At 40.7% G+C, this 16,817-nt stretch overlaps 1 protein-coding gene across 1 annotated transcript in view; it reads left to right on the top strand.

Annotated features, from left to right (window-relative positions):
- The window catches only part of SRBD1 (S1 RNA binding domain 1), a 211,172-nt gene that overhangs the window by 32,511 nt on the left and 161,844 nt on the right, over positions 1-16,817 (top strand). Inside the window, exons 10-12 of the mRNA XM_083175725.1 lie at positions 391-532; positions 10,975-11,078; positions 12,416-12,523. Of these exons, the coding sequence (XP_083031851.1) occupies positions 391-532; positions 10,975-11,078; positions 12,416-12,523 (354 nt within the window). The remainder of the gene's footprint in view (positions 1-390; positions 533-10,974; positions 11,079-12,415; positions 12,524-16,817) is intronic.

Below are 16,817 nucleotides of genomic sequence, written 5' to 3'. Positions count from 1 at the left end.
GTCCATTGGTGAACATTCCGACCGGTCAGAAAAAAAGCAGCCATCATTGAATAGGTCAGAACCCCTTCCGGCCTAAATCAGTTGGAAACTGCCTTCTTTCCGACAAGACGGCAGTTTCGACTGTAATTGTATATAACCCCTTAAGGTACTTGTACTGTGTATTTTGCATGCAGCAGTGAAATAAGCACAGAGCAGGGAAGTTATGAATATACATCATTGGCCTGTAGTGTCCGTGATCCTGTATATTCACGTGCAGTGATGTCACAGCCGGCATTAGGGGTATGACATGACCTGCAGGATGTGTGCCTCACTTCTCATCTGCACTTATGATAGCATATTTATACAATTGTATTGTTCTCAACCATCTATTGTTTTCATTCTGTTTTTTAGCTGTAAACAGAATTATGTCACCATCCATTCCACACTGGCTAAAGCAACAGGAAAGGAGAAGGAAGGAAATGTCAAAGATGTCGACAAATTCCATTTATATCACAACTTTACCAGCAATATAACCAGAATTCAGCATCATCAGGTACACGCAATACTCTGCTCAGATCTCTGTGTATCGTAAAAGTACATTACTTAATACTAAAGGGATAGGAAGGTATCACACCATTTCCCCTTTTTTTTTTACTTTGGTGCAGCACATTTGTGTCTGCTATATAGGATAACACCAGCTTCCATGTTAGTGGGATGCTCGTACAATACAATATATTTGCTCTACAGTCACTGGGAACCAGTAGTTACAGGTTATACAGTTTTGACAGGTTCATTTAACCCCTTCAGTGGTGTTTTTTTTAAGGTAGAGCTCCCCACTGGGCAAGTTTTTTAGGGTGAGCGCTACCTAAAAAAAAAAAACACCACGCTGTGTCTAGGGTCTTTGCAGCGCCGCTGAACACTGTCAGCCGCTAGCCAGCCCTGCCCCCAGCAACCCAGCACCGCCGGCTGTAATACAACAGCTGTGGGGGCGGGGTGAGGAGGATGCGCGGTGGAGGAGAGGGAGCCAGCGATCAATTCAGCAGTGCTGTCCGGCGCTAAACAGTGGCAATCCTGAGAATTTTCCGGGCTTGCCAGTCTGGGCACTGAAGCATAGTTCAGAAAATGCGCAGGATTACCACTAATGGGGTTAAAGCAGTGGTCCTCAACCACGGTTCTCAGGGCATACCAACAGCCTGGTTTAATGGCTATCCAGGCTTAGGCACAAGTGACTTAGGATCTGATTCAGGATTGTTTGCTAAGAGCGAACAGGTCAGCGCCGCCCCCACCGTAGAGCTTGGTTACTATGAAAGAAGATAATTGTTAGCTCTGGTGATGACACTTCAGGACATGGAGGGGATATCATCAGTAAAAGGCAATACTGGGTGGCAGCTTAAACTGCAGGTAGGGATGGACGTTGGAAGTTGATGTTTATCAGCCATCGATGTTCCCTGTCCAATGAAAATACTTTTTTTCCATCAAATTCCGGGCTCTCAATGGTTGCCAGCCCCTGGCTATTGCTTTCCGATGTCCATCTATTGCAGACACCGCCGTGAAGTGGTGTCTGCAGCTCAGTGTATGTGTATGCGAAGCCCTGACTACATCAGCACATACAGTGATGGTTTCACATCAGATTGTTTGCAGTGTTCTCCCCAGAAAATGTTTACAGCCAGGTGGCATCAAGAAGTAGCCGGGTGGAGGTCTTTGCAATAAAAAAAGTGGGGTGCTGTCAGAGGGGCATGTTTAGCACCACCTATCGGCACTCATTGCAGTTAAAAAAAGTCTCTCAGCACACACTAGCAAACAAACCCCCAAATGAAGGATACTGCGCACCAATATAGTATTTGAACAAACTCCAGTGAAAACATAAATGAAGATCCCCAAATACCCAGGGACTAATGCAGTGGTGTAACAATGGTGACCCCGTGTTGGCTTGAAGGAGCCAGCGCCGATGGGGTCTGTGGGAGTGTGAAGAATAAAGGATCCTCTGCGCAGCTGCAGGCACAGGCAGTGCAGCGCTGCTCTCCTGGGTCCCCTGCTGCCGTGATTGACAGCCGCCAGCTGTCCTCCAGACTGCTTAGATAGTAAAGTCCCCAAGTAGAGGGGAAGTGCTGACCAGCAGCTCTGCGCTCCCCTCTGTGCCCTAGACTCGGCGCTCAGTAGGCTGCACGCTGCGCTGCACTTGACTGAGGACCCACCGGCTGGTAGACAGAGCAGGTAGGAGGGTGCCGAGCTGTCCCTGCATGCAGATGATGGACTTGGGAGATCAGCAGCAGGACTTGGAGCAGCAGGGGACGAAAAATAAACATTATATGACCTAAGGCTATGGGAGAAGGCTCACACTGGGTGAATGGGAAGGGGGGGGGGGGATGGGACATGATTTACACAGGGGGAAGAGGGGATTTCACTTACACAGGGAATAGGGGCATGGCTCAAGCAGGGGGGAGGGAAAGAAGGGACATGGCTCATACAGGGGCCAAGGGAAGGGATGACAACACAGGGGCCCCTGGTTACAGGGATGTCCATCAACGCTACTGCCATAGATGGTTGCCATCGATGGTGATAGTGCAAATGATCATCGATGGTAGCATGCGGTGTGTTGATTTTGACTGACTGGCCCATCAAATAAAGGGGATGGCCATCAAAATGTGTAAAAGGCATATAGTGTAAGGTGCTTTAAGGTGTGTGGCATAATGTGTAAGGGGCATTACAGTATATGGCGTAATGTGTAAGGGACATTACAGTGTATGGCGTAATGTGTATGGGGCATTATTGTGTGTGGTGTAATGTGTAAGAGGTACTGGGGGGGGGGGGTCATAAATTATTTTTTTTTGGGGGGGGGGGGGGGGGGGGGAAGCAAAATTTATAGTTGCGCCTCTGGGCTAATGCAAATTATCTATCAAATTATATTCATTTTGCATGAGCCCTCAAAAGGATCTGTTGAATATACCAGAAAACAATGTTCTGTGCTTTGTGCATGCACTAGACCCATACTACCCATGTGCAGTACAGGTCTGTGACGGCAAATGCAGGATTGCATCAAAATGTCAGTGATTGACAGTCAGTCTGATACCATTAGGGGGTGGGGAGGGTTGGCAACTATTTCTATCTCATTGGGGGCATTGCAGGGGACAGAACAGGCCAGGTTCTCTGTCAGAGGGTGGAGATTTTCTGGCCTCTGTAGAGCAATTGTGGTAGCTGGCTTGCGCAACCCCACACACCTGAATGAGGGATATTGACAGTTCCTGGGGTACTTCAGTCTGTTAAATGAATCTACAAATAGCATTGTAGTGTATCAATGAAGGAATAAATGTAATCGATCACAAATCCGACTGTTGAGACGTTCCCGACAGTTGGATTCATGCCCATTTTCGACCACTTCTGACTAACTCGACAGTCGGTATTCAATGTACCGATTGAGTGTCGAATTGGCCGCGTTTTGACGGATGCTAAATTGTTGGAAACGGACAATTAAGCGGCCTTTTTTTAAAATTCAGATTCGACTTTAAAAAAATAAATTTAAAAAAGCCAAAAAGGCTTCCAGGCTGTCGGAAACCGCAGCATTGAATAGGCAAGTGCCCCTATTTCCGCCGGCGGAAATGGTGGCACGGATTGAATACCCCCCTTATTAGACTGTTCCTTAAACATATGTACAGATTAGGTGTTTACGGGAATACTTACACACTACTGTGTACCTGGTAACATTTCTCTTTCCAAAGAGGTACATAATGCAGTAATGTGGAAATAGCCCATTGGAATAAATGAATAATGTTTGGGACTAACGCTATAGCAAATATTTAATTATATTAATTTGTTTATTTAAGGGTTATACATTAAAATGACGCTTATAAACAAGCACAATGCATGCATTACTGACATCAGGGCATAGTTACAAAGAAGACAGAAGTGTAACTTTGACAGATGAGAGCTCTGGGACATAGCGGCTGTCTCTTCTAGACTCTGAAATGGACTCGGAATTCTTTATCTCTGACCCTGTCTAATCCTTCCTCGCTCGCCCTGTCCTCGCGTCTCTTCTCGCTGGCACAGTCAAGTGTTGCTGGTGTCAAGACCCATCATCTTTCAAGTAGGTGCCAAGTTGCTTGGCTTAAAGCATTAGGTTTGGTTGCAGTGGCAAACATTTTAGTCTGAGACCCGCACAAAAGAGAGCTTTCTAATTACAGTTCAAAATGTCTTTTTTTCCTACCTCGCCATATTACATTTCACCTTTTTTTCTGGGAACGCTGCCAACTGAAATACATTTAATGTGCAGGTGTTAATAGTATTGACTCATTAGTTTGTGGTATTAGCTTATAGTAAGGAGTTGTTTTTCTCAGACTGCTCACCTCAGACATGACCTCAGTATTATAGATTTTGATTACATTTAATTTATGGAACAACACGGTTCGGAATCCAACGGCAGATCTTTTACTTTCGCCACAAATAAATCATTACTGCGCGGAGAATTGCTGTTTAATTGAAATTCTATATCTTTTTATTTTCTTCTGAATATTTTCGTTATTTTTTTTTTTATATTCTAGTGATTATTTTTTTTATGCAATCACTATAGTTATTCAAAATTATATTCAGATTGTAATTGCACACATCATTTGTAGATTTAATTTAGCATTACATTTTTTTTTTATTTTTTATTTTAATATATAGGCCTACATGTACATGCCCCGTCCTTAGCATTTAGGGCAGGCATATCCAAACAATGGCCCTCCAGCTGTTGTAAAACTACAAGTCCCATCATGCCTTGCCACAGTTTCGCTATTGGGGAATGTTAAAACTATGGCAAGGCATGCTGGGATATGTAGTTTCACAATAGCTGGAGGGCCACAGTTTGGACATGCCTGATTTAGGGCCTGTTTCAGACCCACTCGCTAAGCACTGTTCTTTCGCTGTTTAGCGAGTGGGTAAATGCCGCCCGCTGGGCGAGAGAATGCCCGCAACTGCATGCGAAGGTCTGTGTATGCTTACACAGCCCTTCGCATGCAGCCAAACTGGCAAAATATAATTCGATGGTCGTTGACTATCAAATAATTTTTTTACCCTTCAATGTAGCCTAACATTTATTTGGGTCGGATATAGCTGAATTTGGGAGGGGGGGCCCTGACGTTATGTGACATCAGCTGCCCACCCCATGCAAGCTTCGACACGCCTGCATTTTCATGCACCCACTGTTTTTATGGTGGGCATGCCCAGGAAACGCTGGGTGTTCCCATGGGACAGCCCCCTGCCCGTCCCAGTCTGTGGGAACGCCTCAGCGAGTGTGACATGTTAGACTATGGAGCCATGCTTGATACTATATTCTTATCTTTATCATTATTGTTTTTAGCATTATTATTATTATAATATGTGGTTGCTGGTTTTGCTGTTATTATGCTGAACCTGAGGATAAAAAGCACAGACAAGTGTATACATTATTTTTTAGAGTGAATCAGTGATTGAAAATAAATGTGAGTGACCGAACTCATCTTTGTAATTTTGGTACTTATGTAATATCTGGGCTCCCGTTTTTCTTATGAGACCGCGTCCCCTCGCGGGGCTCGCTGCGCTCGACACGCTTCGGGCATGGTGGCTCGCTGCGCTCGCCACACTATATAAAATCAACTCCATGCGTAGTTGGATAGTAGGGGTATGAAAAAATGGGGTGCATTTAACATGGGAGCCCAGATAATACATAAGTACCGTAATTTTTAATGATTGAATTCCAATGCAAGCTGTGCAGCGGTCACTGGAGCAGTTGGGGTATATAAGGTCGACAGTGTGTAGGCTCAAGATCGACACAAGCAAAAGTTCAACACGTAATAGGTAGATATATGAAAAATGTCATGGGGTGCTTATTGTTGTTGTCAATTTGTAGATTTGATAACATGTACACCAATCTAATGTACCGTGTCCCCATGCATGGTGAGTGAAGCGGGCAAGGTGCCTCGCATCGCTAATACGGTGCTAGTCACACGTTACTGTTCATACTATTGGCCGCTGTCCTAACATCCGGATCCCCATTGGAGCTGCGGTTCTACGTTCAAAATAAACCATTTAATTTCACATTTTTACATCTACGTTTAGGGGACAGGGACGCACAGCAAATATAATGTACATATTTGCACCTTCGCAGGTATAATAAATTCCAAACGATTTCAGATTTCTATAGTGAGAGTGTAAAAAAATAAAACCTATTCTTTTTGGTGGTGTTGTCATTTTGTTAAGGCAAGTACCGCATTTGCGGAAAAATCTCCTTTAATTGTAAAGTGATATAGTGTTTGCATATGTAAAAAAAAACTAAAAAAGTGCATTCTTTTCACATAAAAAATGTGATCTGGCAATGGTGGTTCCCTCTGCTATAGAGTTTCACTTGCAATTTTGACTCTATTTCTTGCTCAGTGATATGTCAGGCTTAGTATGTCACCAGCACTGCAAAGTTGAGGAATATAAATTGTTACTGTGTCCCGGGGTGGTTTAAAAATGTTGCATTTAACATATGTGACATGTCTGAGTTAGCCAGTGATTGAATTAAAGATCTTGATTGACACGGCAATGTTGGTAGTGACAGTGCTTTGGGCCTCTGAGCACAGCCATGTGTTATCCAGCAGGGGCAGCGCAGGCTCAATACTCACTGTACTTCCTGTCCGACTGTGGCTGTAATCACACGTACCAATCTGTTCTCAATCACAGTCGTGTTTGAGAGTCAGTTACAGTGTAACACTCAGCATAAAGGCTAAGGCAAATTAGATTACAAATTAAAACTAATATGCATTTTCACAGATAAATGTGTGTGTGTGTGCGTATATATATATAAAAAGAAAAAAGTTTGGTACCGTGTTAGCCAGTTGATAAGAAAAGTTTTATTGTTCCTCAGTGAGAAAAACAAAATAGCAATCTAGCAAATATGATACCTTTTAATGGCTAACAAAAATAAATGTTGTTAAAATGCAAGCTTTCGAGACTTCTTAGGTCTCTTCCTCAGGCATGGTATAACAAGGTGTGTGAAGAACCACATATATATACACAGCAGAGTAGGAACAAGATGTGATAGATGGACATTCTTAAGATCAAAACAAAACAAAATAACAGAATGAGCTACCCAGAAATCAACTTCTCCAATATAAAGAAAGAGAAAGAAACAACCGTGTACCCCTGGTAGTCACCTACAACCCACAGCTTGAGGTGCTAAGAAAAACTGCAAAAAAACTACATCACATCATACACAAAGATGACCGCCTGAAAACAATATTCCCAGACCCTCCACTACTATGTTACCGACAACCTGCAAACCTGAAAAATATTATAATCCGAAGTTCACTGCCATCCATTACACAAAGAGGAACCTATCCCTGCAATGTAAGGAGCTGCAAAACCTGTGCCCATATCCTCACTACAGACAGTGTACGGATCCCCAACACACAACAGGACTATAAGATCCCAGGGACATTCACATGTTCTACTGCCAATGTAGTGTACCTGATTCTGTGCACCAAATGTCCTATTGGGGGTCTGTATGTTGGAGAAACAGGACAAAAACTTAAGGCAAGGATGAGGTCCCATTGCCACACTATAAAGGAAAAAAAGACACACTTTCCTGTGGCCAAACATTTCTGCAGCCCAGGACACAATCAGGATCATATGAAAGTGATTATACTAAAAGGAAATTTCAAATCACAAAGAGACAGGAGGGTCTGGGAATACAAATTAATGACAACGTTTGACACCCTTAACACAGGACTGAATCTATCCGAGGGATTTATGGCCCACTACAACATCTGAGGAATCTGGCCCAGAGAGAGTGAGGGCATCGGAGCTCTAACTCTGGTCTGTCATCAACTTAGAGACAATAAAACTTTCACACTACTTATCTACAAACCAATTAAGGACTCAATTTACAAGCTCATTCTGTTATTTTGTTTTGTTTTGATCTTAAGAATGTCCATCTATCACATCTTGTTCCTACTCTGCTGTGTATATATATGTGGTTCTTCACACACCTTGTTATACCATGCCTGAGGAAGAGACCTAAGAAGTCTCGAAAGCTTGCATTTTAACAACATTTATTTTTGTTAGCCATTAAAAGGTATCATATTTGCTAGATTGCTATTTTGTTTTTCTCACTGAGGAACAATAAAACTTTTATATATATATATATATATATATATATATATATATATATTTATTTATAGAGAGATAGGGACACAAACGTGTCCTTTTTACACTGTGGCTTCAGTCTCTCAGTACCCAGTTTTCTCAGAAAAATATGCACCTTATTCTTAATAAAGCATCTGGGTGTGACAAAACTGCATTTGTATACCTGTGTGCGACTGAGTCTGAATCTGTAAATTGACTGTGATGCAAGTGCTCACGGCTTTCCTTTCTTGTAATTGTCAATGATGTAGGCTTAAGTTACTGGAAAGTTCTAAGGTCTTTCTGTGACTGTAAACTCCAAATTCAGGTTCGTTATGAATCCGCACATTGCCGATGTCACTCCGGCGTTTTTTTTTTTTTTTTTAAGTACAGGGTCCACCCCTGAAATAGAAACCAGCAGTAGTTCTTCAGTCTACGCTGGTATTGGAAAAATTGGAGCTGAAGTGGGTCAAGCAAACCTTTTCACTAGGCCTTTGAGTGCCAACGTTGCTGTGAGATCCTCAAAATATCCGCTAAAAATTATTTTAGGATAAACCAATACAAATACAGCCAAGTCAATTCATTGAAGTTTAGTTAAATATTGTACCCCAAAAAAAATAAGTCGCCTCTTACAACAGTTTTGGCACTCAAAGGGTTAGTGAAAAGATTTGCTTTGCAATTCTCACACTTATTTTGACAAATCCCCTTGAGCTCAAAGGGTTAACACTTTAACTATTAGTGTTTTTTTTTTTTTTTGTATATACCTTTTTACATTTTACTAATGTAAATTTATTAACTCATTTATTAACTTACTGTGCAGCTGAAAATGGTATTGGCGCATTTAAAAAAAATGGAATACTACAATACGAAAAGCGCATTAACAGCTAGTGGGAATGAAGGAGCCCACATTGTTCTCACTACCTGTTTGCTCATATTTTTCTAAACTCAGAAATGTTTAAACCCCAGTAAATAGCTTGCACCAAAACAGAACACTGACATAGTGATAACACTCACATATTTGCTACTAAATAGTGCGTTATAATATTGTTTATGACTGGTTAAGGAGTCAGTGCATTTCCGCATTAAAAAAAATCACTTTGTGGTTAATCCCGATTTTTTAAATATTGTGAGATATATCAAATGCCATATAATCAACTCCGTTATGACCTTTTTTTTAATTGGAGGATAATTTTCTTCTATTTTACATATTCAGCGTACAGTACATTTTTATTTATTATTATTTTATTTTGTTGCATACTGTATAAATGGAAACCTTCATTGGGTTGTTTTGATGACCTCATATTTCGTAGTTAATATTTTCAGACTGAATTTATGACAGCTGCCAATTAGTGCACCGTATATTGACATAGGTTTGTTTTTGTAAGGAAGTGTCAGAATATATTCTAATTATAACTGAATTTGTGAATTGTGTCATCAAGCTGTTATTGTACGAAGATAATTAACGCTTTCTGTGTGCTAGAAACCCCTTAAATGTGACTTAGAAGATGCTATTTGTATGTTCTTATCCCTTTTCATCCAAGATCCAAATTATGGTTATGAATAAGTGTCATTACCCTTTCCTAATTCATTTTTCTGAATTAATTTACTGTTTCTAAATGTTATGTTATTGTGTAAATGTGCAATGAAATTTGGCAAGCATTAAAATCTATACTGGTAAAACATGACTAGCAAATATTATATTGGCAGACAGTACCTGGTAAGTTTGTAAACTGGAATTAAAGGGACATTAGCATACATGGAGGATTCCCGCACCAGTTTTAGTTACTGTTTTTTTGGACTATCCCTTCTCCAATAATTTTGAATATCAGGGGTTAGTGCCCCCTATTTAACGATTTGGAGGTGCTACCATCTACTTAGAGCAAGTTCCACCACTACACAAGAAAATAAAGTATTAAAGAGGTGCACTGGATGTCCTCATTTATCAATTATAAAATATAACTTTTATTATTTCTGGATAACAATTGGTGACATATTAAATTATAGCAAACAAGTTTGAAAAAGAAAGAATAAAGTGTATTAAAATGTAATAAAATAATAGCAGGCCAAACAAATTGTCACTATATATAATATTAAGACTTCATTGTCATCGATGCTTACCATCAAGTTATTTTATTGTACTATACAAACAATTGTAAATGTTCATTGCAGTGCAGTACTTTAATTAAAAGTTATTTAAAAAAAAATGTAATAAAATGTGTGTTTATATATGTTCTTTATATTTCTTTCAAGTACAAAGAACACCCATTTCCAAGTCTCATAACTACTTGAAAGAAATATAAAGAACATATATAAACACACAGGGACACATTAACTCTGCAAATATTGGACTAAAAGAGACAGTGGCCCTTTCCATTTTAATACACTTTATTCTTTCTTTTTCACACTTGTTTACTATGTTTTAATATTTCACAAATTTTTATCCAGAAATAATAAGTTATATTTCATAATTAATAAATGAAGACGTCCAGTGCACCCCATTAATACTTTATTTTCTTGTGTAGTGGGGGAATTAAAAGGATCCTGCCACACTGGTTTGGGGTCTTAGCCAGTAAGCATTTCATTGTGACGGACTCTGCAATACCTGGTTCTCTTAATATGTTAGTGCATTATTATGTATTTATGTTGTGTTGTTCATGTGTATTGAAACATAAGAACACAATAACTTTTTCTTTGTAACGGTTTATCTGTACTGATCAGTATTCATATTCGCGTTCTTAGTATTATTTTTGAACCTGAACGTAATCTCAGCGAGCTCATGTAGAATGTCATAAAGTGCTTATACGGATGTTGACTTGATAAGTTTATCTTTTGGGTATTCGTGTGTCATCTGTCTTTGCCATTTATGTTTGTGCTCAGATTCTGGCCATTAACCGTGGGGAAAATCTGAAAGTCTTGACAGTAAAGGTCAACGTTCCTGACAGGGTGAAGGATGCGTTCTGTAGGTGGTGTGTGAATGAAAGGTCTGTATACATTCAGTTTTATTCTGCTCGTACTGAAAAGCTCCTTCAATGTCTTAGCGCATTATAGTGAGATTGTGTTAATACTATTTGTTAGACTAAAAAGCCTTTTTACATTGTATTTTTTTCATTATTAAATGTTTGACATGTTTTGTGCGGCACTGCTCTACATGTTACCCCTGAGATAAGACAGTGCTTATCAGTTTGAGCTGGTTAAATAATAGAAAGCTCATTTATTTGGAACTGTAGATTAAAACTATTAGGAAGAACTTGCTTGCCCCAATGAAAGAGAGTGTTTTATTCATTTGCATTGTTTTATTTAAATGATAGAATTTTAGATAAGGGATGGGGTAGTTCTTCACTTCTAGGCTAATTTTACACAAATGAAAGATCTTTGTTTTGGATGTAATAAGGTGGGATGGAATAAAATGTGACATATTGTAGTTGTTTACATACATACACTGGTCACCTGGTGCGTTTCGTGATCCTCCCTTCTGCTCAGAAGAGCTTTCTTTATCCAGAAATCTGTCCCATGAACATCTAAAAGGAAAATAGTTTACAACTGTGTTTATGAACAACATAAGACATATAGGTGTAGATTCATTTACCAACAGCATTTACTGTATGGGTAAAACTCCAAGTTTAATTCCCAGAGCTATTCAATTGTTAGTAAAGTTTCCTGCACAGCAAACCTGTAGGTAACAAACCTGAACCCATAGATTCCTTTTTATCTGCCTGGAAACTATGGTTTACCGCCATGTGTTAAGCCCTGGGTGCATTTAATGCTGATCCTGTAACCGCAGTAAGTGCATCCTCTGGGGCTTAATGTGCTAGTGTTATCTACACAATTGAATAGGCCTAGGCAGAGTAAACTCTGCAGCTAATTGAATTTGCCCCAATCTGCACCTGTCGGATCTGCAGAGAAGAGGTACAATATACAGTATTTGGAATTTTATTCTATGCCAACTGATTCCACAACTGTACACATTGTTTTTTTTTTTTCAGATTATGTCTATCATTTTCTAGGATGGCATAGAGAAATGATAGACAGAATTGGATTGGTTGCTATTGACAACATCACCACTTTTTCATTTTTAGGGCCAGATGTACAAAGCTTGAAAAGTGATAAGCTAATTCTATATCCCCCCACAAATAATTGGATACCCTCCCCATAGTTATTCTTTTTGTGTTGGAGATTTCACCTTTTGAAAATGTCACCTATGTTAACCTTTAATATGATTAGTATGTTACCTGTAGACTGGTATGTTACCTGTAAACATTTTGTCTTTGTAAATAGAAAGTTAAAATGTTCTCTTGCCTTTATGTCCATGTTTCTGAAGGTGGAGGCCAAAGCAGTTTGCGAGACCTGAGCTAATGCAAATACTGCATAATTCTGTGGAAGACTCCTATAAGCGTCTCATTTATCCTCTTCTCTGCAGAGAGTACCGGTATGTTACTCCATAGTACAAGATAATGTGTGTGTGCATTGCCACTTCCAGGCAGGAGTGTTGAGAGCAGTGACTGGTCTGTGTACATGGGGAGTATATTCCAGGGTTACAAACAAGGCTAGCATAACCATGCCTCTAATCATTTTTTAAATTTGGTAAATATTTGTATGCATGCTGGGAAGAGGATCGTATTTTTTATTCTCGCTCAGAGTGCAGATCCCTGTCCAAGCAGCAGTTGTCTCCTCTCTCTCTCTCCCTGCCCAAGCCGCAGTTGTCTGCTCTCTCTTTCTGCCTAAGAGGCAGTAGCCTCCTCTCTCTCCTGCCCAAGCAACAGTAGCCTCCGCTCTCTCCCTGCCCAAGCAACAGTAGCCTCCGCTCTCTTCCTGCCCAAGCAACAGTAGCCCCAACTCTCTCCCTGCCCAAGCAGCAGTTGTCGCCTCTCTTTCTCTTTGCCCAAGAGGCAGTAGCCTCTTCTCTCTCCTGCCCAAGCAACAGTATCCTCCGCTCTCTCTCTGCCCAAGCAACAGTATCCTCCGCTCTCTACCTGCCCAAGCAACAGTAGCCTCCGCTCTTTCCCTGCCCAAGCAACAGTATCCTCCGCTCTCTACCTGCCCAAGCAACAGTAGCCTCCGCTCTCTCCCTGCCTAAGCAACAGTAGCCTCCGCTCTCTCCCTGCCTAAGCAACAGTAGCCTAAGCTCTTTCCCTGCACAAGCAGCAGTTGTCTCCTCTCTCTTTCTGCCCAAGTGGCAGTAGCCTCCTCTCTCTCCCCTCCCAAGCAGCGGTTGTCTTTTTTATTTTGTCTTTGACATCACTCCCTGCACGTGCACCTACAGTCTACATTGGGAAACCATACTAGCTAAACACAGATAGGTAACTTGTTGGACTCAAAGCCATGAACATTGTGTTGTGAGACAGCAAAGCTGACCACTGTGCTAACATACTGCCCAACAATGTAGATCTGTTGCTTCAATTTTCTGTTTGCAATCACAAGGAGAAAAAATATATTATGTTTTGCCTTATAGTGTGTATTTGCATTGTGTCTTGTGCTCACCGGTATACATGACATGAAAAGCTTTCTGTTCAATGGGCCCCAGTAGAGGCCATTTCTATTTATATCTGACAGTTCTTAGGGTATACTCGCAAGATCTGTTCACAGTACATACAGTGCAGAATTAGATCTCCTTACTTAGGGACAAAACGTTCCCTACAGATAACTATACTATAAACCAGAAAACACTTTGGGCCTGATGGTGGTGAAGTCAATTGTAATCATTGTCGCATATTCAGATATGTCTCTTGTAAAAATCTTCATTAAGATTATAGGATTATATATATTTGCATATTTTGCCCATTCTCACTGGTTATTGCATATTTTACCTAAAATCTAGTGATGGTACATATTTTCATAGTGTAAAGCGGCAATCATTTACACTGCAAAACCAGTTTGATTTTGCCATGTAATTGATTGCAGCTTTAAAAAAAAATGGTAAAACTCTCCCAAAATCTCTCACTTTCTGAAACTCTAACCTTACCTCTGAGGTGAAGTACCGCCATTTTGACTGGCTTTTAACTATAATTTTTAATATACAGTGCCAAAAGATTCCATATTCCCGTGGAGTGTGGGGCCTAGTCATTGGTCCCCCTGATTACAGCTGATCTCTGTGCATGCAAAATAAGTGCAGGTATACTACATCTACCCCAATGTTGCTACTTCCTGAGTATTTGGTAAAAATCAGTGATATATGTTAGGGGAAAAACAAGATTACCTCCTCCTCTCACCCCAGAGTTTTGGTTTCTGAACTTAATGGATTCACCTGTCTTATAGAGGGGTAGATATATTATACCTACATGTATCATGCGGGATTAACGCCTTCGGCTTCTCCATTTTAACAAGCGAAGCAGGAAAGGCTGAGATGTGTTAACATTTGGATGCTGGAGTGAAAACACCCCCCCCCCCCTCCTGCGATGGCTGCAGACCCCCACCGCGAGTCAGGGATGATGTGCAGTATGTCTCCTCTAGCCGGCTCCAGCAGGGTTAATCTCTGCATGAGAATGGCAGGACCTTATGTCTTCAGAATTTTCCACCTTATGGTGTGACACAGATAAAACACATTTGCCAAAAATTACAATATATGGCCTATATGCTTACAGTTACGTAATGTTGGGTGTACTCATCTGCCTGGGTTTGAGGAATGGGTGTGTCCGTTTCCTGTATGTGGATACCATGTTGTACTTCTAGATAAAATTATTACCCCCTCATATGAAGTATATTTTCTGTTTAACTCATTTCTCACTGCCGTTCTCCTCTCCTCTACTCATCAATGACACCCCTTTCTATATCATAGAAGTGCTTATGACATTTATCCACATTCCTTTCCACTGTGCGAATGGCATTAACAGCAGCAAGTACACCTGCCTTAATCTGCTTTTTGCATTGCAAATGGGTCTTTGCTGCCGGAGTCCCCAAAAGGCGGTAATGTAATTCACTGTAAAATTTCATAAGAATCATCCAAACCACTTGGTATTACATCTATAAGTTTGGAAGGGGAAATATCAATCAATTTGGGATTTTTGCCAATTTAACATTTTCTGTAAATGTGGAGTCTATTGCATCTCCCTTTGAGCCAGATGCACAAAGCTTTAAAAAGTGATAAAGTGGAGAGTCATAAACAACCAGCCAATCAACTCCTAACAGCCATGGTACAGGCTAGGTTTGAAAAATTACAGTTGGAGCTGATTGGCAGGGTTTTTTTTTTTTTTTAATTAGTTTTTATTGAATTTTTCAACATTACACAAAATAGGCTGTGAAAATAGCAAAAATAAAGAAGAGGGGGTATAGGGGACAAAGTAAAGGAAAATGGGGTACATTTCAGGTACAGAGCAGTATTCACATACTTTACATATGAGATGGTAAATTGAGCGAGAGGGGTATGAACAATATGACTTACTAGTCATGTCAGTACAAGCTCCTAGGATATAATATTACCCCCAGTGACACCAACAAAAACAAAAAAAAACCCGAGTGGGCGTGAGATTCAGCTAGGAGAGTCCAGTACAGACAAATCACACGGCGCACTTGAGGTACAGGATTGACCTGATGATTCCCTATATTCACCCCACCTGCACCACCTCATGTGTACAGACGAGGCAGAGGAAGAATATGTAGCGCTAGCGGATTCAAAAATAAAATGCTTATGGATTCTACTTTCTATGGACTCAAGAGTAGGTATTGAGGGCGACTTCCACATTTGAGATATAGAGGCTTTGGTTGCTATCAATATGTGGCCCAGGAGATAGTGGTCCTCGTTTTTCTGCTCGCCCGGAAGGTGGTGAAATAGGGCTAGCAGGGGATTCATGCGAACCTGTCTGCGCAGCACCTTTGATGCCAAACAGAACACTTTACGCCACAGGGGTTGCAGGACTGGGCATGTCCAGAAAACATGAAATATATCTCCCACCATTCCACAATTCCTCCAACAGTAAGGAGAGACGTTAGGCCAGAACTTATGTAATATTGCAGGGGTAAGACATGCTCTATGTAACAATTTAAAGAACATTTCGGAGTGGTTGATGTTTTTGGATATTCTAAAGCAGGAGTGGGTGATTTGTGACCAAATTTCTTCAGTGAATGTGTTGGGCATATCCCTCTCCCATTTAATTTGTGAGGGGAATGCGACCTTCCCGTTCTCAGTCAAATATCGATACCATCTAGAAATTCCCCCTCGTTCAGAGCGGGACATGAGAAGAACCTTGAGCAGTTTAGGGAATCTAAGTAGGCGAGGTGGTTTGGTGGTGAAACTATGAAGCCAATGCCGTATTTGAAGGTATTTAAAGAAGTCTTGCTTTGGTATACCAAATTGTGTTTGAAGATGGGAGAAGGAATCCAGATCACCGTCAGTCAGGATATTTTGAAGGGTTGAGATGACTAAATTAATCCATGTATTGATATTTAGATTTGGAATCTGCTGAGCTATAGCATGTAGTGATAATTGGGGAGAGGGTAGGGAGGTTGTTTCATTCGATAGGACCATTTTGTGCCATAGTGAAATAGTCGTCTGGATAGCTTTACACCGACAAATCCCAGAGGGAACCGCTACCTGTGGCAGCCACAGCACATCTGACAGAGTTAAGGGAAGAGTATAAGCTTGTTCCATAAGTACCCAAGGTTTAGGGTTGTCTTTCTGAAACCAATCCCTGGCCTGAGCAAATATGCATGCCATGTGGTATTTCTCCAGGTCGGGGTATGCAACCCCTCCCACAGTTTTAGCGGTAATTAGGGTTGATTTTGCTATT

This window comes from Crinia signifera, chromosome 3, assembly GCF_055691185.1.
Source record: "Crinia signifera chromosome 3, ASM5569118v1, whole genome shotgun sequence".
NCBI lineage: Eukaryota > Metazoa > Chordata > Amphibia > Anura > Myobatrachidae > Crinia > Crinia signifera.
Note: the sequence above shows the minus strand (reverse complement) of the source record. Positions and strands in the feature narration are given on the sequence as shown.